The sequence below is a fragment of the Ciconia boyciana genome, chromosome 7 (genome assembly GCF_034638445.1).
Source record: "Ciconia boyciana chromosome 7, ASM3463844v1, whole genome shotgun sequence".
Lineage (NCBI taxonomy): Eukaryota > Metazoa > Chordata > Aves > Ciconiiformes > Ciconiidae > Ciconia > Ciconia boyciana.
This window is the reverse complement of record NC_132940.1, coordinates 40,440,430-40,467,420: the sequence shown is the minus strand read 5'-3', so window position 1 is coordinate 40,467,420 and position 26,991 is coordinate 40,440,430. Positions and strand designations below refer to the sequence as shown.

General features: G+C 48.6%; 1 protein-coding gene across 1 annotated transcript in view; it reads left to right on the top strand.

Annotated features, from left to right (window-relative positions):
- Window positions 1-26,626, top strand: part of NGEF (neuronal guanine nucleotide exchange factor) — a 39,362-nt gene extending 12,736 nt beyond the window's left edge. Inside the window, exons 3-15 of the mRNA XM_072867657.1 lie at window positions 1,262-1,450; window positions 1,569-1,690; window positions 6,485-6,759; window positions 14,029-14,189; window positions 14,411-14,563; window positions 16,585-16,714; window positions 17,502-17,576; window positions 19,539-19,628; window positions 21,198-21,361; window positions 22,411-22,566; window positions 25,164-25,243; window positions 25,690-25,794; window positions 26,454-26,626. Of these exons, the coding sequence (XP_072723758.1) occupies window positions 1,262-1,450; window positions 1,569-1,690; window positions 6,485-6,759; window positions 14,029-14,189; window positions 14,411-14,563; window positions 16,585-16,714; window positions 17,502-17,576; window positions 19,539-19,628; window positions 21,198-21,361; window positions 22,411-22,566; window positions 25,164-25,243; window positions 25,690-25,794; window positions 26,454-26,626 (1,873 nt within the window). The remainder of the gene's footprint in view (window positions 1-1,261; window positions 1,451-1,568; window positions 1,691-6,484; window positions 6,760-14,028; window positions 14,190-14,410; window positions 14,564-16,584; window positions 16,715-17,501; window positions 17,577-19,538; window positions 19,629-21,197; window positions 21,362-22,410; window positions 22,567-25,163; window positions 25,244-25,689; window positions 25,795-26,453) is intronic.
- The last annotated feature ends 365 nt before the right edge of the window (window positions 26,627-26,991 follow it).

Sequence of the window (26,991 nt, the reverse complement as noted above, 5' to 3'; positions counted from 1 at the left end):
CAGTTCAGGAGAGCCCCCCTCTCCCACCCCCTTTTCTCCCTCAAAGCCAGCACCAGCCGCACATAGGCAAAGAGGTGCAGGGGATGGGGGGCAGCGCTATGCCCCGGGTCTGAGGGAGGAGAGGTCAGTGCCAGGGCAGGACCCCCCTCCCGCTGTGGGGTGGCTGTGCGTGGAGGAGAGGGGCTGGGGCTCGGGCTGGTGCATGGGGTGGGATGGGGTGGGGGGGTGCTTGCTGGGGGAGGGTGCCTTGCTGGGGAGGGAGGGAGGGGATGGAGAAGGGGCTTCTGTGCATCTGAGGAAGGAGTCTCTCTGCAGGAGAGCAGGGGGGATGGAGGTAGGGGTGCCTGTGAAGGTGGGGGGCCCCTGGGGCAGGGATTGCTGCCTTTTGGGGGGGCCCTTGGGGAGGAGGGAGTCAGCCTCCTGGCAGAGGAGGGACCTGCATTGGAGCTCCGGAGGGGAGCTGGGGGGCTGAGGAGGTCTCTGCGGGCAGGGGTGCCGGGCACCGGGTGGGCGGCTGCAGGGGGTCAGGGACTCTGAGAGGGGATTTTGGCGGGGGCGGGGGGGAACCTGAGGGATCTGTGGGGGTTCGGAAAGGATTTTGGAGGCTCTGAGAGGGTCTGCAGGGGGGCTTCGAGGGGCTGTGGAGGGACTCGGGGGTTGGGTGGGAGCTCTGAGGGCTGAGTTTGGGGGGCTCCGAAGGGGCAGTGGGGGGCTCTGAGGGAGCAGGGTTAGGGAACTCTAACGGGCTCTGAGGGGTCTCGGGAGGGATTTGGGGAAGGCTGAGAGGGCTCCGTGGGGGTTTGGCAGAGCTCTGTGGGGCCTCGGATGAGATCTGGGAGCACAGACAGGGGCTGTGAGGGGCTAGGGGGCTCGTGGGAGCCCGAGGGGAGGCTCTGAGGGGATTCTGAGGGTTCTCTGTGGGGAGAATCTGTGGGGATGCCTGAGGGGGGTCTGAGGGGAGGCTCTGAAGGGGCTCTGTGGCGATTTTGGGGGGAGAGCCCGAAGGGGTTCTGAGGAGGTTTGGGAAGGGTCTGATGGTTTTTTGGGTGGAGAGCCCCTGGGGACGCCTGGCAGGGGGTCTGAGGGGAGGCTCTGAGAGGATTTGAGGGGGGTGTCTAGAGATTTTGGGGGGAGAGCTCATGGGGACGCCTGTGTGGGTGCCTGAGGAGAGGCTCTGAGGGGGTTTGGGGGCTCAGAGGGTCTCGGGGGGCTGCGGGGGCGCCCCGGGGGCGGCCGCAGCTCCCCTCTCCCTCCCGCGCAGGCTGCTGCCTTCCTACCCCCGTTACCGTGGCAACCGCCCGGGCTCCCCCAGCCCCGCGCCGCTGCCGCCGCTGCCGCCGCCGGAGCTGCTCGGCAGCCGCCTGCCCCCGCCGGCCATGGAGCTGCTGGCCGCGGCACTCAGCGCCGCCTGCGCCCTCGACCAGGACGGCTCGGCGGGACAGCCCGACAGGTGAGCGGCGGGGTGGCTACTGGGGGGGTGCGAGGGGCCGCGCCCGGGGGCGGAGGGGGGGTCCCGCCGGCGCCCCGCCGCCGCCGCGGCTGAGGGTGCCTGCACCTCCCACACGCAGGGAGCCCCCCGCGGCCGCTGAGGAGAGCCCCGCCACCGCCACCGCCACCGCCACGGCCGAGGCGCCGCCGCCCGCCCACCCCATGACGGCCGACTCCTGGAGGAACCTCATCGAGCACATCGGTAAGGAGCCGTCCCCCGCCTCCGTCCTCCCCCGCGGACCCGGCGGGGGGATCCGGCCGGGGTGTCCGGCGGCCGCGCTCTCCCACAACTTCGCCGCTCTCCCGTTCCCCGCACCCGCGGCAGCACAGCAGCCCCTAGAGGTGCCGCCGCGGCGGGCCGGGCCCCCTCACCCGTCCCCCGAAACCCGCCAGACCAGCAGCGTTTAGCGAATGAAACCCAGATGTAAACCCAAGCGGTACATGGCCGCTTATGGAAGCCTCAGGCAGGGGTAAGGCGGTTGTGTTGTGGGAACCCAGCTCTCAGTCCTCGCTGGGAAAACCTCTCGCCGTTGGTGTAAAACATAATAACCATGGCCGTAGCGGTGACTTTTTGCTGTCTTTAGGGGCATCAGGTTTGCATGCTGCCTAGCAGGAGATTTAATGGTGTCGCTGAGCAGCTTTACCTTCATTCATAAATAATGGTTACTTCTTGTAATTATGAAGCAGTTAATCGTTAAGGCTACAGCCAGCTTCCTGCTGAAATCTCATTTTGCGTACTCAAAAAGGCGTAAGGCTAAAGTACTGGGTCAGCTATCCCGCTGGACGTTAGCTGTATGCACCGGGGTCAGCGTGTATTTGTAACAGCCACTGGCTAGCATTTGCAAGGGAGGAGTACGTTATTTTATCATTTGTGGTCTCTGTAAAGGCAGAGTTGAGGTTATCTGGGTGGCTGTGGAGGAGAGGACTGTTATGCTTTTGCTCTTGTGGTATTTTTGATTATTATTATTATTTTTTTTTTTTTGTGTGTGTGGCATGCGGAGAGGACCTTCACAGCTTGTTTCTTGGTTTCCCACATCTGAATTGTGAAATTCCTTAGAGAGATCTGGGCAACTGCAAAGTAAAACCTGCCTCGGGATGGGGGTTAATGGTGGGAATATAGAAGCTTCACTTTTAAACAGTTCTGTTCAATTTCAGGAAATAAATCTCCAAGATGCTTGAATCTAGAGGGCAGGAATTTAGCACTTTGCATGGGAAAATCAGATACATAACTGCGATGAGCAGCAAGGTGAACCTCCCTGGCAGGAACCAGGAGGCTTCTCACGCTGTCTCTGGGAGAGGAGAGCGGCTGCAGTTTGGTGTCAGGCTGTGGCAGGCAGCGCTGATTCTTGGAGCGCTTGATGGGACAGTGCTGGGGAAAGAGGCTGGTGTGAAACCAGCAGCCTGCCAGCGTCTGTCAGACAAAACAGCCAAGTTCGGGGCCTTCTGGAGGAAAGTGGTGAACAATTTGCATAGATGATGCCAGATCTGTTACTTGCTTTTGGCCTTGCAGGCACTAATCTCCCAAGGCAGATGTGTCAATACGTTGTCAGTTTACTGTGACTGTGCCGCTAAGAGGCATGATAAAAATACTAAAACCAGCAGGACTTCAAAGCAACCCAGTTGCTATATTCATATATATTTTTATGTGCTGTATATCAGAGGGAAGCCGTGCGATAGCTCTGCACGCCAGTGTAACTGCAAGTAGGTCTGTTGCACCTTGATGGAGGAGACAGGGTTTTGACACAACCAGAGATGCTATGCTAATCCCCAACAGAGAGGTCATTTCAAATGGCTGGAGCACACTCGCTCCCTTCCCTCCCTCCTGCCTTTGAGGCATTAATGGACTTTTTGCCTGAAACTGGAGCAGAGAATTTCAGAGAAAACGTCTCTGGACCTCCTGAGATTTTACATAGCTTTCAATGTAATAACGTTTACTTTAAGAGCACTGCGAACTCTCTGAGGCGAGCATTTTCCACAATTAGTAACTAGTTTTTCAATTCCCCTCCCGGTTTTTGAGAGAGCTGGGAAGGGAGACTGTGACAGCAAAATTAAATGGAATAAACACAAAGGGAAAAGTCTATTGTGTACTATACAAACTATGTAAACACCCCTTAGGAAGATCAGCCTTAACCACTTAAGTCAACAGGCGACACCAAACCCATGCTCTGACGACATGGTTAACCTTTAGCCAGGTCACAGTAGGGGCAGTTGGGACATTAAGCAATGAATGGAGCTTGTACGGGTCTCTGACATTTTGTACTTGTTTGCTTACTAAATGTAAGCATTTACTAAATCATTGTATCTTCTGAGTCACATTCAGCTACTAATCTCAGCTTCTTTCTACACATTCAGTCAGTTCCCAGATGTATTGCTCTCTCAACATGTCAAAACCCTGTTCCCTGACCTTGCATCTCTTATGCCACCCATCCTGTGCTGTGACCATCTCCTGCTTCATCTAGAGTAGGCTTTGCATGGCTTCTCTCCCTCTCTCTCTCTCTCTCTCATCTAAGCCTTTGCTCTACCCATTGTAACCTCTTTACTGACATACAGATGGACCTTTTACACCAAGATAGCGAGGAAATCTTTTATCCTTGCTAGCACAACCCTCTTTGTTTCTTCCTATCCGTCTTCTACCTAAACATCTACCTGTCTTTTGTCTTTCTTCTGGTATCACCTTTCTGCTTCCTCCTCATATTGCTGTCTGGGGTAGAGCTTCAGCCGGTCTCTCTTCAGCTCCCTCCTTAAAATGAGTTACCTTGCTGTCATTTCTGAATGAGTTCTGGTGGTAGATGCCTTTAGTCAATCAGATCTCCCTGTGTCCGTATTTGCCTTTGCCTGCCACTGAAGGCTCTGTAGGTCTTACCTGTTTGGTTGGTCAGACAAGGAACCTGGAAACAAAATCAAGTTTCATTGTCTGGATTTTATTTCCTTAAAAGCAAGGGGGAAATTTGTCTTGAGAATCTTTTTTAAAGGGCTGATCTCCAGATCTGCACAAGGGACACTAAATCCCCCTTACACAAAATATCCTTAATTGCCTCTGACTTGCAGGGCAGAGCCACCAGCACAACATGGCTGTACAATCAGACACTGCAAGTATAATTACCTCCTGTATGAGTAAAATAGATAGATTATGCTTCAGTTTCCCAGCATGTTTTCCCTTGAGTCAAGCACTGCCCATACTGCTGCAGGGTGTTACTTCCCAGCCTGTCTTGCTCTTTGGTGCACAGTTTGGTGTGGCAGAAAGTATCCAGTGCCCTACCACACCAGAGCCTTCGAGCACAGCCTGAGCTTACAGATCAGTACCACTGAGAGCAGCTCCGATTTAGCAGGCTCTCCGCTCCATTCCTGAAGGGGCCCTTTCCACCCCACTACATCCTCAGCACCCTCACTGATGCTGAACAACAGGCAGAAATGCTTAGGAAAGTCATATAAGCCTAGTTGATGTAGAGCGAAATTATGTAAGTAGCAGCAGCATGCAAAACTTCAGGGGAAGTCTCCTCTCTTCGATTATCATGTAGGAAGCTAACAGAAGACTGTATGGTTTCCTAGGCACAGCTACCCTTATTGCTATTTTAATCCGGTGTTGAATGTCTTTCCAGGGAGAACAGATAACAGGATACACTCGCAGACTGCCGTAATGCTGTCCTTGTGCCTGCGCTTTTCCCCAGCATATTTCTGATGTAGTTTTAACAGTGACTGATACAGACCCTCGTGAAAACTGGCCCAAAGATTTAATAGGCAGTAACATCTACGTTTCTGCCCTCCCTAGACAAACTCCTGACCCAGTTGTCTCTCACCTTATTACACACAGAATCTGCTTCTGAGATCCAATATCGTGAATGCATGTGACCAGATAGATTTTAATCCCTAATGATTCAGACAAAATAAATTGGGGGGGGTAACATCAAGGACTTTTCTCTTTATTCATTCATGTTACACTTTGCAATTCAAGTATAAACTAAGGGAGATAATGTAAATTGCGCTCCTTCAATTTGAGTGAGGAGAGTGACTCAGAGCAGGCTCATGCTTTCCTGTCTTTTCGTATCTTCAAAATTACATTTTATATTCAAGCAATTAATATTCTGGGTCCTACAGATGGCTCAGAAAGAGAAATGGGACAGTTAGAAAGCCCTAGGAGAGACAAAGGATCTTCTAAAGATGGCCCAGGAATTTCAGGATTCCTACATTTTTCGTGCCGTCAGTTGAAATCAGGGGTGGGGGCAAATTTTGTGCAATTTCGTCTGCTCCTGAAGTTAGTAATTGAAACTCAGAAGACACCTTGTGTGATTGATGTGCGGCAAGATGGTATGAATTCAGAGCCTTTTCCTTAGTGCTGTGCCATTCAGGTACCTTTTGAATGTTAATTTTGTATCTTCAATCATCATAGAAACCAAGAAGGAAAACAGAAGGAAATTAAGCAACATGTCCAAGGCTAACCACGAAGTCAATACCAAAACAAACTAGTAACTGTAGCTTGTTGTCCCAATGCTTCACCTGTCCAATGCCTTAACAGCAGCTCAGTGTTTCCTCCTTACGGATTTTCATGGCCATCAAATTGCTCCTTTAAAGTAGTTTCAATGTATGCAGTATTACTTTTCCAGATGAACACTTACACATACCTATCAGTCTATATAACTTGTAACATAATAATATTGCAGAGAAAATCAAGGTTTAAAAGAAACATTTAAAAGTCTGGCAAATAACAAACCAGCTCTTTTATGGCTTCCGGTTGATCATGGATTCATCTAACTGTGTCACTAAATGTTTTGAGAGAGCAGATTGTTGACAGCACTTTAGATTTAGAAATAGCCTTCCATTTATAGTTTCCACTTCTGGCTGAAACAGGAATGCCATAATTGGCTTTTTCGCTTAGCACGGAAGGGATATCTCTCACCTCTGCTGAGGTGAAATAATGCAAACCAAATATCCTTTCCCACAATACATTTCTACTCTTTTGTTCAGCTGTAAGCTCAGACCTGTTAATGTTGCCTCCTAGGGCTCTTGTATCAGGAATATCGAGATAAATCTACACGCCAGGAGATTGAAACCAGACGACTGCAGGATTCACAGACAGACCCTGAGGAGAGTTCACCCAGCGAGGAAACCCCATCTGAAGCAGAACCTACAAGTACAACCGAAAGTAAAGCTCCACCACAAATCAGTTTGCTGAGGAACTCCAACTCCAGGTTCAACTTATGGCAGGATCTTCCTGAGATCCGGAGCAGCGGGGTCCTCAGCATCCTCCAGCCAGATGAGATCAAGCTGCAGGAGGTAATGGGGGAAGGTGGAGTGTTTCTTAACTGGGTTGCTGCTTAAAAGAGTGAGAGTGAATTAAGTCGAACAATCAAGATTTTAAAATGAAAAGCTTCATAGCAGTCACAGACAAGCCTTGCCCTGCTGAGTACTTTTCTGTGTTGCACTGGTTAGCACCACTCACTCTTTTTTTGAAACTACAGATGTTGTTCTATATGCTATTACTGCTGGACATTTCTGTAGCAAAAAATAACTTTTTTTCCCTTTTCTGATTCAGTGTTAGGAGCAATTTACAAAGAAAGGGAGGGATAATGAAGAGGCTGTTGCAGTAGAGCTTTTGGTTCCCAGTGCACATTAATCCTCTTCTGAACTTAGTAGCAGGATACATACTTTCCCCCAGAAATCTTAGAAGAATCTAACCATTAACTGTGATCTGTTTTAAATATGATGGCATTAACGGAAAGGGAAGAGATAGAGATTGATAAGCTTCCTTATTTTTAAATGTTGTTACTAGGAGTCTTATGCAAAACAGTAAAAAATAACGACAAGTATATTTGCATTTTAGCCATACAGTGCAGTGACATCACTGTTTAAGAGTCATACGCTGTTAATTTATAGGGCTGCAACAAACAGTGAAACGAGTAGGTGGGGGTAGCTGCCTCAATTAATGAAAACATCAGTCACACAACGATTTACAACTGGTTGCTATTTTGGATAGTGTGGGGAGCGTGAGTGCTCTTTGTCAATGCATAGCACTGCATTTGTAGCCAGCAGTGGAGACAAACAAGCCTTGTTTAATGTCTGGTGTGTGCTGTAATACGAGCAATAGGCCTTCAAAGGCTCTATCCTGTGAGTCCTACTATACTCCTGTGCCAGGATTGCTTCTGGTTAGACCGTTGTGGCAGTGTATCTGTTCAGCCCTGGCTCATGAGATTGTATCCAAAGTGCTGAAGAACATCTCAGGGTGTGAGCAGTTCCCCCTAAGTTTACTTGGATTGGCACAATCAGCATTTATGAATCCCTTGTCTATACAGTGCCACCCTAGTCCTGGACGAGGCTGTAACTTCACTGTAACACTGGAAAGGCTCATCTTGTGAACTGCAGGGATGTGATGAGCAGGGCTGTGTTACTTACACCCTTAGTGGAAGGGACCGGTGTTTATACAGGGTAGCTTGGGCTGGCAAGCACAGGCTGTTAGTGTGTCAGGGTTATGGCTGAAGGTGACTAAAATGATTTGTTGCTTTTCCATGTTCTTCTGCACTGGTTATTTCCATATCAGATTTGTTCTGTTTACCTGGCAAAACACGGTACTTCTAACTGCCAGCATTACAAACACAATCTGGCATCTGAAAAATTACAAGCTTTTTACAAGCTTTTCTTTTTCTTTCTGGTTCAAAATGAAGAGTCTTTTACAGAGAAACATTCACTTAAAAGTTTGCATTATAGATTTCAAAACCTGCCATTTCTGTTGAGTTACATTCATTACCTGTAGGTGTTTTAAGGAAAAAAATCTCTGTGCTGCTAAACCCCAACATTAAGTGTGCTGAATTTTCTTCTCGCTGCTTAAATAACAAGAGAAATAAAGCAGATGGAGATGGGACAGTGCTGCCTTAAAGAAGTGCTGTGCTTTCCCCTGATGTTAGTTTATCAGTGCTGAAATTTTCTTCCTGTTTGTTCTGGGATTAGCACAGTAAGAGATTATAAAATTGCTCAAAGCCAGAAAGCTGTGAAATTGGCTGAACATTGAATAGATAAAGAGGAGAACTTGCTTTGTGAGGAGAGTCAAGGACAGAAAACAAGGAGGGCTGGAGAAATCACTGAGGCAATTAAAGAGATGATGTTGAATTCAGCCTTGCTATAAGCAAGCACTGCTTGCTCCTGCAGTGCTGGAACTGTACTTACGTTGGATATGAATTGGGAGCGTGAGCTGTACATGAGGACTTGATTAAGTGAATGTAAAGTGTTCAGCTTCATGAAGGAGAACTGGAGGAATTTACCTGAAGTACAAGGCAGCAGAAATTCTGGAGTAAATGTCTTAAGGACAAAATCATACCTTTCTGACCCATTTTATCTTCAAAGCTGTGGTAAACACAGAGACTAGAAGAGCTTGCAGCTTTTCAGCCAGGAAAGGTAGAACAAGAGTATTATTTAGACCACAGGGAGGAAAACCAGTACACAAATGGAAAGAAAGGTGAAGCAAACGCCTCTGTTCACAGCTGAGGAAGGGAACACCACCATAGCTGTGATGGAGCAGGGCTTAAACAGTCAAAGTTGCTCATCTGCAGTAATCTGCAAAATGAGAGAGACAAGAAGAGGAATCTCGTCTTCGTTATTGGTGATGACAGAAAATGACTAAGCAGCTTATTAATACAAGATAAAAAGACACAGGTGGTTTTCAAGCATCAAAACAAGAAACTTGACTGGAAGAGCAATGGATGCGTGAAAAGTATCACGGAAGACAATTTGTCATTGTCCCCACTGCAAAAAACGAGCCAGAAAATGGAGTTTCAGGAAAGGACCCCCCCCTCCCTCCCAAACCACATCCACCCCCCAGCAATTTCAGCAAAACAATGTTGCAGCATGGCCCATTAGCTCCAGGAACTCAAACAGAATTCAGGCAGCAATGGCCTCTGCCACACCAGCCTTTTTCATCTGAAGCGAATGTGAGAGTAGTAAGATGTAAAACAACAACTGGAAATGTCACAAAAATGTGGGTGCAAATGCAGAAAAAGGAAGACCAAAAGAAAAAGCAAAAGACATGTTACAGACCACAGACATCAGGGAAGTACAAAAATTATGTGCTACTGGAATAATTATCAGAAATTACTAAGTCATTGATAGGGTAATTTTAAGTATCCTGACATCTGTTGAACATCAAACACAGCAAAACATGAATCACAAAGGGGTTTCTTTTAACTATCTAGAAAATGTAATGATGCAAGAACAACAAGCCAAAAGAAATGCTGTTTGGGTTCTGACATGGAGTCAACGTGGAGGAAGTGACAGGCAACATGTATGTAGCAGGAGGAAAAAGTGACTAGAGACAAAACACACTGCCTGTATTACATGTGATTTACGTTAAAACAAATTCTGTCACCAAGGTACTAGGCTCTGAAGAGGTAGTGATCCAGAGATTAGAAGAAACAACATTTAATCAGTGAAACTTCTTTCAGCATGAACATTAAATTAGATATTGATAGGGCCATTTTGTGGAGTGGCTCTGGTTTATTCCTCTTTCCCAGTTCAGTTCTCTACCTTTCAGTTTGTCCTTGTTCTATTTACTGTATAGTTTCTTCATTTTGTCCTTTTCTGCTTGCTAACTGTATTGATTTTCCTACACCATGTTCATCTTCTATGTTTTAGTAGATTCTGAGCTGAGTGGAACTCGCCCAAAACAATTTACTAATAAAAATAGTTTAGCAAAGTATTCTCAATCTTTGAACTGAACCTTGAACTGAACCATCTTTGCTGAGATGTATGAGCTTTGATAAAGTTTTTGCCAGGGATTATTTGGATTTGGGTCACTTTGGTGTTAGAAAAAGGGGCAGAGACAGACTAATCGGCACCATGTGTCATGGTGTGAATATAGATCAGAGAGCTGCTGCTCTGAAAATGTTCTTTGCTCAAGCAAAAGAGGGACTTGAACCTCGTTGTGCACACTGGTGACATGGCCTCTGTGTGGAAGAGTGCATTTGATGGGTAGGCAGTCTTTCTCTCTTGTTCCGTTTTCACAAAAATGTCCAGAAAATATTTAATTTCCTTTCATTCTTTGTGCAAACCTTAGATTTCAAACCTCCAGAGAGCTCTCGTGCTGGACTTACTGCACTTCTAGCAGGTGGATGTCAGACTGGCCCCGTGAAGGCAACCAGGTCTGAGAGCTGGTCACAGCCAATGCCGTGGCATCAGATCAGAACAACATCCCTCCTAGACTAGACCAGAATTCCCCCATCTTACTTTGTGGTTTACATGAAGAGCAGGGCCATTGGGAACAGATATTTCTAATCTATGCAATAAAACACCATATTGTCTCAATAGGAATTTAGCCTGTAGGATTACTTGCTCTTGTCTTTGGTGACTCTTATTTTTTTCTCCTTTTTTATCTTCTACATTTCCTTCTTCCTTAGGCTTCACTTCTCTTTTCCTTTCTTAGTCTCTCTGCCAAAACATAAGCAATGAAAATGTTTAGTATAGGTTTTATGTGACTATAAGATTTCATGAAGTTAATGACCCAGAGGACTGATGGAACAGTATTGGTCATGTTTCCAAGAGATAGTTTCAGACTATTTGTAGACTCAGGAAGATAGTATTACATCAATTGACATTTAGTTCAAATTTTTTTCTAGTTATTTTTGCAATTCTGAGACCAGCAGCTCATGCTTTTTTTTCTAGTGACTGCTTAGAGCTAGCAACGTTCAGTTAGTCCACAGAGATCACACCATCACATCGCATGGTTGGATGTTTGGTGCCAGTTTAGGAGGTTTGCAGCTCATACTTACCATTCAAAAGGGAAACAGCAGTCTGGGCTGCTTGGAGTAGGTACTTTGGGTCTGCAGAGGACCAGCTGGATCTCCAAAGTAAATTAAGAAACTTGTGCCTTGCACATGCTGTGAACACTTCCAGAAGTTTGTCCCAATCAGTGGAGATGTTCTTTACTTTCCTCCTTTAAATCAGAACCCTGTGCATTGATATTTTCACTATGGATTTCATTATTTCTTTAGTATGGCTTGCACTCTGCACGTGCCCATGCAGGTCTAGCACCTCCCACTATGGTGAACAGTAAACACACACAAATTAATTTCTCCAAACATAGGCAGAGGGGCTTCTGCAGATCAGGAAGCAACCTTCTAGATGAAGCAAGTTGTCTGAGGATTTAAAGGCTGTGGTAGAGTGGCAGGTCTTGGTCTTGGCTCTCATGGCCATCCTGCAATCAAATCTGGCAGAAAAAATTCCTGGCTTGGAGTGTCTGGAAAGCTGCAGTGCAAAATGACTGGGGGCATCAGTCCCTAGGATATCTGAAAGGGATAGACTGTCCCAGCATGTCCTGTCTTATTCTTTGTTATATCTTTACCTGTTTCCACTTCTCTCATTTATCAAATAAAAAGGTACAGTTAAAGCTGTAAGACGTGCATTTAGGACCTAGCCTGCCATGCAGAGAGAGAGAGGTAGGTTCTCTCTCAGCTTCACTGGGTGCCTTGGTGAAGCTGTTGGGAGAACCCAAGCTGATACTCCTCCACTTTTCTCATTGGGCATCTGGCCTTGAAAAAAACAAAACATCCTCTTATTCCTTAAACACCAGCTGTTCTACATACACTGACCAAGTACATTCATTTCTAGCCACACCATTTGCTCTGTCTCCCTTCTGGGGGCTGTGCAGGCACGGCCTCCTTCTCTGGTGCAGGAAAGGACCACCTCTTTGACTTAACTGGCCACTGGGAGTATTTCCTAGACTACCAACCCTGCAAAGAGCTGAAACATCACTTCAACTGGTATTTTAGCAGCTCTGGATTGAGTAAGAGACCCTCCTTGCTGCGCCCATCCTCCCAGACCTTGGACTGCAGCAGTGTCAGTAATATAACGCAGGTCTCTGTACCTCAGGTTCTTCTGTGATGCATAGTGATATTTCCAGGAAAAGGCCAAAGAATTTAAAATAATTTATTTAAAAATAAAAAAACAAAAAAACAACCTCCCAAAACCCCAACCAAGCCACAAGACAGATCCCCAGCTAATTTGAAAGATATTTATGCACAGCACAAAAAATACTGCATGTACCTGCTGCTCCATTGGATCTCCTTGACTTTAGGTGGGCCCCTGCAGCCTCTGAGAGCGGCAGAGCTCAGGGACTTGCACCCACACTGCCTGGCCAGCTCCCACCCTCACCAGGGTGCAGAAGAGGAGCTGTGGGCAGTAGGGGAGCTTGGGCTCAAGGGTCGAAGCAGCTTTTGGTTCAAGGAAGCGAGACTTCCACTGAGCTACCAAAAGGTTCCTCTTTCAGTAGTGGCAGCATGGGCCAGCCCCAGGACAAGGAGCCTAAGACACACCTTCATCAAGAGATGTCTGAAGCATCTAATGATTTTTCATTGTGTTGAAGCCCTTGTGAGAATCTTCAGTTAATCTTACTTCAACTAATGGATTCAGTAGTGGTGTAAATAATCACCTTTTTTGTCTACCTCTGAACAAAGACAACTAAGTCTTACCTGGAGAGTAAGGGAGCTCTTGTGTGGTAATAGTGGACTGTCCCCGCGGCACCTGCTGTAGGCAGAAGGCTTTATATCCTCGTCTCATTATCTTGTTTTTTATCTCTGAACCAAATGACCAATTTGTCTTTCTGCTTCCCCAGATCATATCCCTAGCCTGAGGAAGCCAGGCTTTCCTCCAGAGTTTTCTCTTATAACAGGAGAAGCAAGGGATGAAATCTGAGGATTATTTATGACTTATGGTAATAGGGACTACTGTGTCTTGTCCCAGTCCTTGGTGAATTGGGTCAGAAAAGTGTATGGCCAGGGTTGACCAGGGAGCCTCACATGGACAGTAACAGCTGTATTTTGTTGGGGTCAGGGAAGACACAGGGGCTTGGAGCACCACAGCTGTGTGCTCTGTATTAGCTCTGCCCCAAGGAGCATGTCACACACTGGGACTGCAGTGTGCTGGGTGCTGTACATCCCAGCCCCTACACCATGGCTTTTCTAAAACAAGAGCGTAGACGGTACAAGGAAACCCTCCTGGGTAGCACAATAGGCCACAATGAGCAGAGCAACAAGCCAGTGCTGTCATGATCAGCACGGGGTTGGAGGGTTTATGGGGGCTGCCAGGGGGAACTCCCCGAAAGGGAGATGAAACTGCAGGACTGTGACAAGTGGGCATAGAGGGGGCCAGTGCCTGGAGCAGCCTCAGGTTAAGACTGAGTGACACTAGGAAGGAAGGAGGAACCCATGAAGTGCTCTTTATGTGTGCATGTGCACAAAATCAGACTGCTTATATATAATGAGAAAAAGCGATAATTCTGCTGGAGAGATTCAATGGAAGGAAATGTGGTCAAACAGCTTAGGAGAGAGACAGAAGGAGCCAGGGCTGATGATTGAGGGAGGAAATCTTCCCATTCAAGTCACTATCCTGTGTAACACATGGCAAATACCATTGCGTGCTTACCTCTCCCCATACTCTGGGCCTGGAGGGTGGGTGCAAGGTCCATGACTGTGTGCAGCACAGATGTTCTCATTAATGTTATGTCTGCCTCTCTATAGAATTAGAAGGTACCTGCTGATTTCCTTCTTTGGGATTCTCCCCCAGGCCATGTTTGAGCTGGTTACTTCCGAAGCCTCATATTACAAGAGTCTGAATCTGCTGGTTTCTCACTTCATGGAGAACGAACGTCTGAAAAAGATCTTACACCAGTCTGAGGCACACATCCTCTTCTCCAATGTCCTGGATGTCATGGCTGTTAGTGAGCGGTAAGACAACTGCTGCTGGATTTTTGTCCAGCTGAATGGCATCGCTTTAGCTAACCTCATTTGTAGAGGGATGGAGGAGCTGACTAGGGGCAGTCTGTTACCCACTGTCTTTTCAAAGAGCCTGTGGACACATTCATTGCTTTGAACCCCAAGGGCTTCTTCTGGGAACTATCTGGGACAGACAGGTCCCAATTAATATGAGCGCTGGGTTTCTCATCTAGCTTCCTGTTGGACCTCGAGCAGCGGGTGGAGGAGAATATTGTGATCTCGGATGTGTGTGATATTGTCTACCAGCATACAGTTAATCACTTCTCTGTGTACATCACCTACGTCTCCAACCAGACCTACCAGGAGAGAGCTTACAAGCAGCTTCTGTGAGTTCCAGTGCTTGATGCTAAATTATTTTGCAAATTGTATAGGCCACGGATTTAGCTGTAATTTTGATATTTATGAGAAAGAGCTAGATAGCACAGAAACAGGATTTCCCACTTCACTGATTTTTCACTGCACCTATAAAAAGAAAACACAATTAAAAGGTTTTAATTCTGGGGTGGGGTGATATAGTATGTAAGTAACATACCAAGTAAATTCAGAGCCAGCAGTTCCCATCTGTGGGAAATATTTATGGTGTACATGGGGACACACACTTGTGAAATTTATGTATTTTTAAACTGCCAGTAGAGGCAAGAGATTGAAAGGCCAAGAATATAATACAGCTCTCTGACAACAAGAACAGCCTTTTACTCTTTTACTGAGCTTCTCAGCAAGGCATTTGACCTTCCCAAAGTTGAGAATATTTTTTTTTCCAGAACAACAAAGTTTTCTTAAAAGGAAAAAAAAAATCCATTTTCTTCACATTCTGTTGTTACACACACAGATGTTACCTAGGCCTGAGGATGTAATCCAAGATATTTTTGCAGCATTTTTCAAGTTTAGGAAACCTTTTGGTCCGGTAGGAATACTCTTACACCAGCTCAAAACAAAGAGTGGCCTACAAGCTTGTCTTTGAGTAGGTAAATTAATTTTTCTTTAGTTACAATGTCCTGGATTCTTTCAGGACAGCCCATTGCACATGCTGCCCTGTATTTCCTCCCCATAGCAGCAGCTGGTTCAGGGGAGTGTTACAAGCCCTAATTCTTTCCTTTCTCTGCTCTGTAGCTTTTGAGGCAAAAAAAACACTTCAAGGGACCTCTGTTGAGCTTGGCCAACTGTTCTCTCCAAAAGGAGGGTACTGCAGGGTTTCCTTGAGTCAGAGTTGAGCAGTATAGCTGCAGAATATCAAGTTTGCCTAGAGCCATTAGCTAAACGCTCAGAAGCAAAGCAGCAATAGGCTGGATTACTTGAGCTTGAAAAGGACCTGTTGGAGATAGAGGTATTCTTAGATACGAATTTAGAGGGCAGCATTTTTTTCATCTGCAGGAGAACCTAAAGCAAATTGAAAAGAATAGACTCCCTTCCACAGGCTCCTAGTTAGCACAAGAATTTTGCAGCACTTGGCTGAACTCAAAGCCTGAGGTGTGTCACAGTTCCCCCCATTTGGCTGTTCCTCAGACACATGCAGGTCCATTCTGCTGTGGCTCTGGTGATCTGCTGCAGCAAGTACCTGCATCATACGAGTACCTGCTGCAGCAAGGAGAAACACTTACAATGGCTTATCTTGGATTGTTGCGAGTCACACACAGTAAAGACAGGTTTTGCATAGTTAGCAATGTCTTCTCATCCATGCTGGTACTGCTAGCTAGGACTGCAGCAGTGCAAGTCTTCCTCAGGGCCCCACAGTTGCCAAGAGGCATTGTCTTTGACTATGGCAGCTGGGGCTTGTGAGGCTGCTCTGTGCAGCTGTGTCCATGGCCCAGCAATGCCCTCATCTGCTGCAAACACCATCAGGGAAGGCCCAGGCATGGCCCATGCCCTTCTCAGGTCAGATAATGATTTCCATCCTCCGGCTAAGCAGGCAGGAGTAGCCAAGCTTGAGCTGTTTTGTGGCTTGTCTTGTTCTTACGACTGTGTGAATTTCACCTTGTCACAGAGATCCAACTGTGTAAAAATATATAATTATGCCTCTGACTCATCTACTTGGACACACACCCCATTCACACACACCTACGCACACAGCATATGCTGCTGAGCTAGATGTGCTAACACATGTGAACACTACCATGGCTTGTACATTAAAAATCTATTTTTTCCCTCCCCCAGCACTATAACTAGTTCTAGATTTAAACTAAAATACACCTAGAAGCATTCAGTCCCCTCCTCCCCTCTTTTCTGTTATTGAGAGAGGCCAGGCAGATGCTGTCTCTGGGACCAAGCTGCTTTTGGGTCACCAGCCACATACCAGAGTTGCAGGCAGGGTAGCATTCAAAGCCCTCACCTTCCCTCTCTCTCCTCTCAGCCAGGACAAGCCAGCTTTCCGGGAAGTGATCTCACAGCTGGAGCTGGATCCCAAGTGCAAAGGCCTGTCCTTTTCTTCCTTCCTGATTCTGCCATTTCAACGGATCACTCGGCTCAAGCTGCTGGTGCAGGTAGAGTTTTGCTCTTCTATCTCTCCCGAAGGTCTTCTGGATCACTCCTGGAATTTTCCTTTCCAGCTGTTGTGAATGAGGCTTAGATACAGCCACGATCAACCCCAGAGCTGGAAGAAGCCTTTCCACAGAATCAGACATTCTCAACAACTATAGAAAAAAGATTTCAGTCACTCAGAAATCATCCCCAAATTAGTTTGAATTTGTCAGATAGCTTTTACTGAGCAAAAGAGTTGAGGAGGAACTTTGTTGAGCTGCTAGGAGGGGTAGCAACAGTCCATCAGCCCAGATGCCTGATGGTTAGGATGCTGACACGCAAATGTGCAGTGCAGAACAGCTGCAGAATATGGAAATGCTCCATGTGTAATACTCTACATCATGGTGGCTTGGACCAGACTTGGTCAGCCATCTTCCCCCTGTGCTTTGCCAGCTTGTCTAAAGACTGTCCTGGAGGACATGCTTTTAGGGATGAGGAAACAGCTCAGTCCCAAACAGTCTTATCCCACTAGGATTACCAATAGCACTGTCTGTTAGTGCCAGCTCTAGCTATTTTTATTTATTCATTTATTTTTATGAAATAGGAGTCTGCGTGATATATTTCTTTTAGGTATAAGGTCAGATGGGAACGGGCTTTAATGAAAAAGAGGAACTAAGAGGTGAGAGTCACTGTACTCTGTCACCTATCCTGTGATTAGGCTGATGGCCAGAAATAACTCTGAGGCTAGCAAAGACTTTTCTATGCTGTCAGATTGGGATCAGAGTTAACACAGCCTTTCCTTCCCTACAGAATATTTTGAAGAAAGTGGAAGAGAAGTCTGACAGGGAAACCACTGCCCTGGACGCACACAAAGAGCTGGAAACAGTAAGTTTGACTGAGCTAACTGCAGTCCATTAAGATTAAACCATTGTGCTCATTTCTCTCCCCTAGAAAAGACCTACAAAGTGTATTCACTCCTGGAGCTGTCCCTTTGAATCCTGTCACTGTGTTTCAAGAGTAATTTCTTTTTTTTAAAGTCTCCCTTGCTCTCAAAGATGGACTAATCTAGCAGCAGTTAGATGTCATGAGGAATCCCTTGCTAACAACAGATGTGTATGTTTCTGCTGTAGGAAAGGGCAGAGAGAATGTTTTCCCTTGGGGTCTTCAGGAATACAAAATGTTTTTGCAGATACCTGAAGGTGATAGATCCCACTGAAAGATGTAATTAGCTGCAACAGGCAGCAGAGTACAACTGTGTCAGGTTTCCTCCAATACAGCACACTTCTTCCTCTGACCTAGAATAACGGTTTCTTAATGAAGTACTCAAGTCTGCTTTTAGCCCTCTTCCCTGAAGCTGGTAAGTAGGTGTGGTGTTCATTTGTGCTAGTTACTGCTGTGTACAAAACACCAGGAAGGCATTGGGATGTTTTCCATCCGGACTGTTCCTGACACAGTCAGACAGGGCGATCCTACCTCCAGGCTACATATCCGAATGATCTGCACATAGCTGGCAGCTACATGGGCTGGGACAGAGTGTTTGCACCCTTCTCCATCAGAAGCTTGGAACACCTCTTGAATCCTGAAGTTCAGTATAAGTATTTGAAGTTGAAAATTGTGCTAGAACGTCAGCTTGAGGATACAGTTGCAGCTTCTGACTGAAACACTAGAACAAAATGGGCTCTTGGATTTGCCCTGAACTAGTCTACGAAGTGTACACTTTGGAGATCACTAGGGATAAAGACAGAGACCTTAGCAGTGAAGAATGTTCTGCATTAGTTAGTACTTGCAGAATACCTCATGACGTACCTGATAGCCAGTTGTTTTTCCATTGGTCAAAAGCCTGAGGAAAGCTGTTCCTGTAGTATGCGGATGACTACAACTGCTGATGGAAAAATGCTCTTTTTATATTCAGCTGTCAGTGACTCGTGATCACTTTCATAACTCCCTTTGCGTGATTACTTATCTGAAAATGTTTGTTTAGATGCCTGATGTCCAGCTAGGTGCAGGCATCACAACAGAGACCATCTGGTGCTTATTTTCTGTATAGGTATCCTATCTGATAGGTAGCTGATCACTGTTTCAGTTGCTCATATTCTGGTGGATTTTGAGTAGCAAAAACAGAGCACAAAGTGGAGCTTGTTCTCCAACATAAAATGTTTCTACCTAGCCAGCTCTCAAGAGAGTTGCTCCTTATGAAACAGGCAGTGGCATCTAGGTTAAGGTCCTTGTAATAGGGTAGTGCCTGCACGTTGGTTGTGGTTTTTCAGTTAAAAGTTTGTACTCAGAACACAGCTGGGCTCTGTATGATGAACATCTCTTTCCCCAGGACATTTCATAGCCTTGGCATCTGGTGCTGCTTGGCAGAACCACAGCATTTGCATCTTCAAAATGAGGATCTTTGGCTTCGTTCTCTTCTTGAATGTGATACTGCCTGTGTACTCGTTTCAAGTGTTGGGGACAAGAAAGATGAGATACGTGGTGTGTCAGGATTTGGCAAATGAGCTGTTCCCTTTGCTGTGCAACCAGGAGTGTTGCTTAATGTTGTCTGGTTCAGTAACTGAATGCAGCCATCTAACATGTCCTCTGATAGTCCAGCTATAACATTCAGCTATAACTTCCAGCTATAACATCTTCTGGGTGTTTTGAGGGTTTTTTTGTTGTTTTTTCTTTCTTTCTTTTTTCTTTTCTTTTTCATGCGAATACAGTGCTGATAGAAGAGCTTGGCTTGGTCAGTTCCTGTTACAGCAGGGCACTTACCCTGTCACGGTCAGGCCTTTCTGTGCTGTCCGTCATCACTTACCTGCTTAAGGCCAGTGGAGGCAAATCTTTCTACTCTCCTTTTCCCAGGTGGTGAAAGCATGTAATGAAGGTGTCAGGAAGATGAGCCGAACAGAGCAGATGATCAGCATCCAGAAGAAATTGGAATTCAAGATCAAGGTATGAGCATAGGCTGGTGCCCCTTTGCAGACAGCGAACAGCATCCAGGTGTTGTGCGCACATACATGGCAGTAGTAACCTAGTTGCAGTCCTTTTAGTGAGTGTTCAGTGGTGACCTGGTCCATGCTGTCCCCCTCCAAAGCCTTTGAAGGGGATGCTGCTGCTGCAGGCACTGCATCCATGCATGTGATCTCTGTGCACACATGCTGCAGAGGCCGGGGGCAGCACTGAGGCCAGCATGTTGTGCATGTACGCAGATGTGACACGCTGGCATCAAACCACCTGTGCACAGTGGGTGGCTCCTGCTCCAGCACTCAGTTCTGGCTCTTCCCTCTCACCTCTCTTCAGAGTGCAGGTCAGGTTTCAGCTATTATTTTACATTACAAATGACATTAAAGGAAAATGAAAGCTCCAAAGCAAAACACTTCGAAGCTGGAAAATACCAAAACGAAGACTATCCCACCATTTTAATTCATCCCTGCGTTTATGCATTATGTACAGTCTCTAATTACCTGCTGATGATCTATTTTGGCTCCACTCAGGGAATGACTGAATTTAGAGGTGTCTGATCAGATCTCATTTAATATATGCCATGAAACTCCAGTGCTGAGTATAAAGTTGCCAATTCTTTTCTTGAGTGCTATGGAGATGCTTCTCAGATCTGTCTGCTTCACAAACTTTAAGGAGCATATTTAGCTTCCCAGCAACCTTTTTATGTACCTTTGCATTTGGAAAGCCACAGTGGTTGCCCAAAAATTTGATTTTCCAGAGCACTTTACCGGTGTGTCAGCGCTAGTCCACAGGACAGCAGTAGATGGAGGTAGCCACAAGACTGCCTTCATGTCTTATAAAGCGGAGGCTGTAATGACAGGCAGGAGCTGGTTCATCCCTGGAGCAGGTCTGCCTTGAGCACTGGCACAGGCAGGGCTCCTCTGGTGAAAAGAGTGCAAGAGTGTGGAAAGAAAGACTGTGCTACCATGCATGTGTCGAACACAGGGAGGGAGCATAAGTGGAAAGAGTAGCAGTTATGCAGATATTTTCCAGTATTTCAGTCATTTGACTGGAAGCATAGTTTTCTTCTAATGTAAGATGTGCTTTGTTCTGGGCTTCTTGTTTTTAACACAACGTGTGGTAAAACTCTAGCAGAAGTGCTGTTGTGGCTGCGTGGACAGTATCTCCTCCTGGCTGGGACAGACCCAACCAGTGAGAAACCATTTAACCTGGGGTTTTTTGTAGCCAAAAGGCCAAATACATGTTTTTGAAAGGCAGTCTCTCTAGCCAGAAGGCACTTGGCACTCCAGCATCGCCATCCTTGAGTGTTTGTTCATTCTTGGGCCCCTGCTGTGTCCCTGTCCGAGCTCTATTACACTCTGTGCCGGGCTGCGGTGTGGATGGCAGAGCACGCTGCCCTCTCTGTCCAGCTCTGCTCCATCCTCTGCAGTGCAAGTTGTGGTGATGGGAGCTCACTACCCTTCCTTCTGCATCTCCTGTTGCTTGCAGCATGTTGACCGCATAAGCTCATGGGTTTTTGCTGCTTTCCTGATCTTTGCCATCTTTTCTCACTTCTAGTCTGTGCCCATCATCTCTCACTCCCGCTGGCTGCTGAAGCAGGGGGAATTGCAGCAAATGAATGGTCCAAAGACATCACGAACACTTCGCACCAAGAAACTCTTCAGAGAAATCTACTTGTTTCTTTTCAACGATCTGCTGGTAATTTGCCGGCAAATTCCTGGGTGAGTGCAAAATTCGGGTAGTATGCGGGGCACTTCATTACTCCTGTTTGCCCCTGGGTTTATCCAAGCTGTGATGCTGTGCCCCCATCCTGTCCCCCAGGCACAGGGAGGGCACCCTGGCCTGACCTGTACACCCCCCTCCAGCAGTCACTTTGTCTTTGGGCGCAGTTGACTCTTCATGTGTGGCACAGCTCTCTCCAGCTGAAAATTTATGGCAAACAGGATGTGAACAGATTCCAGGCCAGGTCTCCCAGCAGGGCAAGCAAGCACGTATCCACCAGTTTCTGCAGAGTGGCAGTGAGCTACATCAACTGGTGGGCTGACCCAGGAGGCCTGTCTTCCTGTCAAGAAGTGATTTTTGACTCATCACTGCCTGAAGAACAGACTTAGTTAAAATTCTAAGAAAGCAGGCTAGAAAATTTGAGCAGCAGGGAGGGGTATACGTTTAGGCCTGAGGCTAGTGGTTATATTTGACATGGTGTAGCCTGCCTCAGGAGGAGGAGAATGTCATCATGCTTAGGACTATGTCTTGTGCAACTAGACACTAGTGAAATACAGCAGCACAAACAGACGGGTCCCAGAGAACAGCATGTTCTTTGTAGCATTAACTAGACTCACCGGTAGAGAGCATCTCACTAGTCCAACGTTTCTAATAAACATGTCGCCGCAGTGTCTGTACGCCTGGAAATATTTTGCTTCTGCGGCAGCTTGTATCCAGAAAACACAGAGGCATTTTACAAATAGGAATGAATTAAGCCTCACAGTCCCTTTTGAGGGAGCACCGTCTGTGTTTTGTACATGGGGAGTTCAGACAGAGCAAGCAACTTGTTCTAGGCCATGTGGGATGCCTAAGGCAGAGCAAGGAGAAGGTCTCCTGCTTTGCGGTGGGTTTTCATAGCCACCCGCTCATCCCTTCCCACAGCAGGGCATCTTTTATCCTCCTGGTATGCAGAGGTTCCTGGTCTGTGTCCCCAGTACAGTTCTGGGTGGCTGAAGCCGAAGTCTCCTGGGATAACTGCAGTTTTTCCTATTCCTCTAACCTCTCCCAGGGACAAGTACCAAGTGTTTGACTCGGCTCCCCGGGGGCTTCTTCGGGTAGAGGAGTTAGAAGACCAGGGGCAGAGTTTGGCCAACGTCTTCATCTTGAGGCTGCTGGAGAATGCAGATGACCGGGAGGCCAGCTACATGCTGAAGGCATCGTCCCAGTGAGTACAACAGTTGCCCTGCCAGCACTCAGCACTGCTCTGTCCCTACACCCACGCAAGGGCAGCACCCTGCCTGCATGGGGGCCAGCTCTCTGGGCTTACCAGGGTCAGGCCAGGCAGAGGTCCCACTGCTGCAGCTGGGCTGGCCCTACAAACCTCTCTGCCCAGCATCGCTCTCCCAAGGCCGCCTTCATTCTCTCCTACTGAAAGGCACTAGTGAACTAGGCAGGTTTCTCTCCTGTATGGTGTATTTGTAGTATCCGGGGTGGAAGATGGACAGGCACTTTGTATTCAGGGACAGAGAGGTCAGAAATCAGCCCTGGCACAGGAGCCTCACTGATTTACAGCCCGCAGCATATTCAGAAAGTAAAAGCAAGTAGGATGTACACTGTGCACATGCCAGCAGCTCAGCTGGCTCACTCGCAAAGATCAAGGCCACGCCTGACCAGCCCTGTGAAGCAAAGTGGCTCCTGCTTGTGGGCAAAGGTGGAGAAGAGGCCTCTTCCTCAGCGCCTTCCACAGTCGATGCCGATCTTGCGCAGCCCTTCTGCTGCTGGGGGCCTCCTTGTATGCCTGCATACAGGGTTTTTTGGCTCACTGATTTTTCACTTGAGACTCCAACAAGCTCAGACTGGGCAAATGATTCAGCTGTGCTAACACAGACCTGATTGTTTTGGAGCTCAAGGCATGGCTTTCTCATTGACTCAGGCCTTACCAGGCCCACATTTTCTAGGCACAGTGTCTGTGCTATTACAGGTGTACGCGTCCCACCAGTTAAACAGCTACTAGAGATGATGCACACCGCCAGCTTGATGTTACTTTGCTGTCAGTAGGCCGGCGTTCGACACCCATATCCCTTAACAGACACCAGCCTCACCTGGGACCACGTCCTGCTGCAGCCGCAGGGGCTGCACCCTGACCCCCCCAGCACAGTGCAGCACTGGCATCAGGAAGACGAGCCCCCAGCGCAGTGAGCAACTGCACCTTCTCCCCAGAGACATGACTGCAGCTTTGCTGTACTGAAAATAGAGATGTCAGTCATGTTATGCAGGGCAAACGCACATTTTGACGTCTGTGAGACTTAGCTGTGCAGATAAACGATAAACGAGGCCAGGGTTTGCCTCAGCTCAGGGGAGGCAATTGCAGTTCTGTGCTTCTGCATCCTGTCCTATCTTCTAGAGGGCCACAGTGAGTGTGCAATCCAGCACATGGCTTACCAACAGGTCTTGTGCACTGAAATGTGATGTAGCAACTGCTGAAAGCTGCTGTTCCAGAGCTCCAGGGATGATCAGGGCAGTACTGGGCACAAACTGGAAAACTGAAGAATTAGAAGAGATAAGTGGGTGCCAGAGACTGCTGCATCTGTTCCACAGCTCTTGCAGCATTGCCCAGCTCTGAACCCATATGGCAACGATGACCTGCTTGGTGGCAGCTTGCAGCTAATGCCCTGGCTGGGCTCTGCCAGGAGCTGGCAGTACGTTTGGACACAGCTGGTCGCAGGGGCAGGACTAGAGCGCAGGTGGGCCCCTCGCAGGCTGAGAGGAGCTGGGGGCAAGGTCAGCCTGCAGATAGGGTCACGAGCACAGCGAGACCCTTGGTTTGATCTCTGTGTGCCAACTCCTCAGTGCACAGAGCCATCATTCTGCAGCTGCAGGTGTTTTGACTGGTCCTTGGCATCGTGCTTCAGCCCTGAAGCACAAGGTATTCCCAGCCCCGCAGATCAGTCTGCCAGCACTCGTCCTTCGCGTCTCCCTTTTAGGCCCTTCTCCTCCCAGAAGACGCTCCGGTGGCTTTAGATGTGTGTCAAATTCAGGCCTTAAAACTACCACCTGAGAAGGTAGAAAGTTCTGGCTCCCTCGGGGCCGGGAGCACAGCTGGTCCTCCAGGCAGGAGCTGGAGCCTGTGAAAATGAACTACCCCGTTTCCAAGCGGGGCTGAGGGAAGCCTTGAGGGAGCGCCAGGCCTGGGGCTTCTCTAGCACCTGTGAAATCTTCACCCTCCTGCTGCAGGCCCAGGTTTTGCAAAACAGCATGCTGGATCTGGCTTCATGTTTGCACGGGTCTCTCGTCTCATCCACTGCCAAGCAAGGCGTACCCTTGGTATGCTGCAGCGTTTGTCTGCAAGTGAATTAATCAGCTCTGCCCTTTAAACGTTCCCGCACAGCAGATGTGGGAATAAATGGTTCCTCTAACTGCTTTTCTTCAGGAAAAACTGCTCCTATTGACCCAGCCCACCCAGGAGCTGCCTTTGCTGGTTAGAGCTCAGGGGATGCCAGGCCCCCCGCCCTGCTGCTGGCTCTCTGAAGCCGTGCTGCTCCCCAAAGGGGGATCCTGCTGCTCGTGGGGACAGCCAGCCCGGTGGCCCTGCAGCAAGCCAGGCCTGTGCAGCAGGGCCCAGGGCACTGTGGCATGTGTGACATCCCAACCAGTGTGTGCAAGAGGCGGGCTCAGCATCACCAGTGAGTCCAGGACCCTGGGGGGGCAGGCAGGAAGGGGCCGTAGGAGGAGAAATTAGGAGCCATGGGCTGGCTGGGCAGGAGAGCTGGGCTCCCTACAACTGTCTCATGCTCATGGCCTCGGTTTGTCTCCCGTATCCAGGAGCGAAATGAAGCGCTGGATGATTTCACTGGCCCCGAACCGGAGAACCAAGTTTGTTTCATTTACATCTAGACTTGTTGGTAAGAGACACAGCATGGGAGCCAGGAGCTTTTCACCCCTACCCCAGGGCACCTTATTCTGCCCTGATCTCAGTCCAACTCCAGGCCTGGGGCCTCTGCCAAAGCTGAACCCTCTCCCTGGGCTCCCCTTACATTTTCACCATCAATACCCACTTGCCTCTGGGCCTGGCGCTGACCCTGACCTTGCTCCCCTCCAACCTGGGCTGGGCTGCACCAGCACTCTCCCTCCCACCCAAGCTGCTCATGGGTGGCACCGCGGTGGTGATGTGTACCTGGCTCCCTTCCCCACAGAGATGCTCCCCTAGTCCCTGTGGCTGAGGCACCCCTTGGCCTCCATGGGGTTTCTTACCAGGTCAGAGGGACCATTCGCAGAGCTCGCGGTGCTACACCCACCCGAGCGGGCTCCGTCCCAGTCCATCCCTCACGCTCACCCTGTTCCCTGGCAGACTGCCCACAGATCCAGTGTGTCCATCCGTACGTGGCCCAGCAGCCAGATGAGCTGTCCTTAGAACTGGCTGACGTCCTCAACATCCTGGACAAGACAGACGATGGTACAGGGGATGGGATGGGGCTGGGCTGGGAGTCCCTGTGGAAGGGTGGGCTTTGCTCTAGGCAGGTGGCTGCCGAGCAGACAGGAGGGGCCTTCCGGCCAGGGAGAGACCCCAGCATTGGCATCACAGCCGAGGGAGCTCACAGCAGGAGGAGGGAGTTACTGCCTCCTCCTAACACTCATCAAATCCAGGCTGCCCTGAGCTGTGGCAGTGCTGGCACAGCCGCCCTGGCACTGGCTGTGGGCCACAGCAGGGCTGGCACAGCCACCCCAGGTGTAACCCAGAGCTGTTCTTCCCTTGATGATGCTTTGCAGCCAGCCGGTCCTGGTTGCTGGGGCACACTTGTAGCTGGTGGGCTCAGTCACATTGGGTCTCTGCTGGGGACCACTCCTGTGGCATCAGGGGCAGCAGAGGGCACTCAGTGGCAGCAGTGCCTGCTTTCTGCTGGCATCCCTTGAGCCAGTTATCCAAACACAGTGGCTGCTCAGGCAAGCAGCCCTCCTTGCCTAGATTTACAAACTGGGTCTGCTCCAGCACAGGCCTCTGAGCAGCTTCCAGAAAGCACTGCCAGCTCTGTAGGCTCTTTCCAGCACAACTGTCCCAGTGCAGGAGCAAGAGCCAGTCCTTCCCCATTTATGCCCGTCTCTGTCTCTGCTCAGGCTGGATATTTGGGGAGCGTCTTCACGACCAGGAGAGGGGCTGGTTCCCCAGTTCTATGGGGGAGGAGATCCTGAACCCCAAAATCCGAGCCCAGAACTTGAAGGAGTGTTTCCGGGTGCACAAGTCAGATGATAGTCAGCGGAGGAAACTGGGCAGCAGAAACCGCCAATGACCGCTGGCGTTCCTGAGCGTCTGGAGTGCCTCTGGGAGAGGGGCAGAGGACAGAGGCTGCCAGCTGGGAGGATGTGGCGGTGGTGCTGTGGGCCATGGTGCAGGACCTGGTGTGCCGGACCAGGCACACGCACCCCTGAACAAACATACTGTAGTTCCTGGGCTCCCCGCCATGCTTCCCACGGCACTGATCCTTTCCTGGAGATCAGTGCTTCGAACTGGCTAAAATAACCCTTTTCCAGATGTTCTGTAAAGCCCCAAAGAGCACGAGCCAAATGGACACAGCCCGAAGGCCAGTGGGTGCCGGCCAGCTGACCCCTGTTCCCTGCACATGTGCTAGCTAGGGGTGGCTCAGGCCGCTTGGGA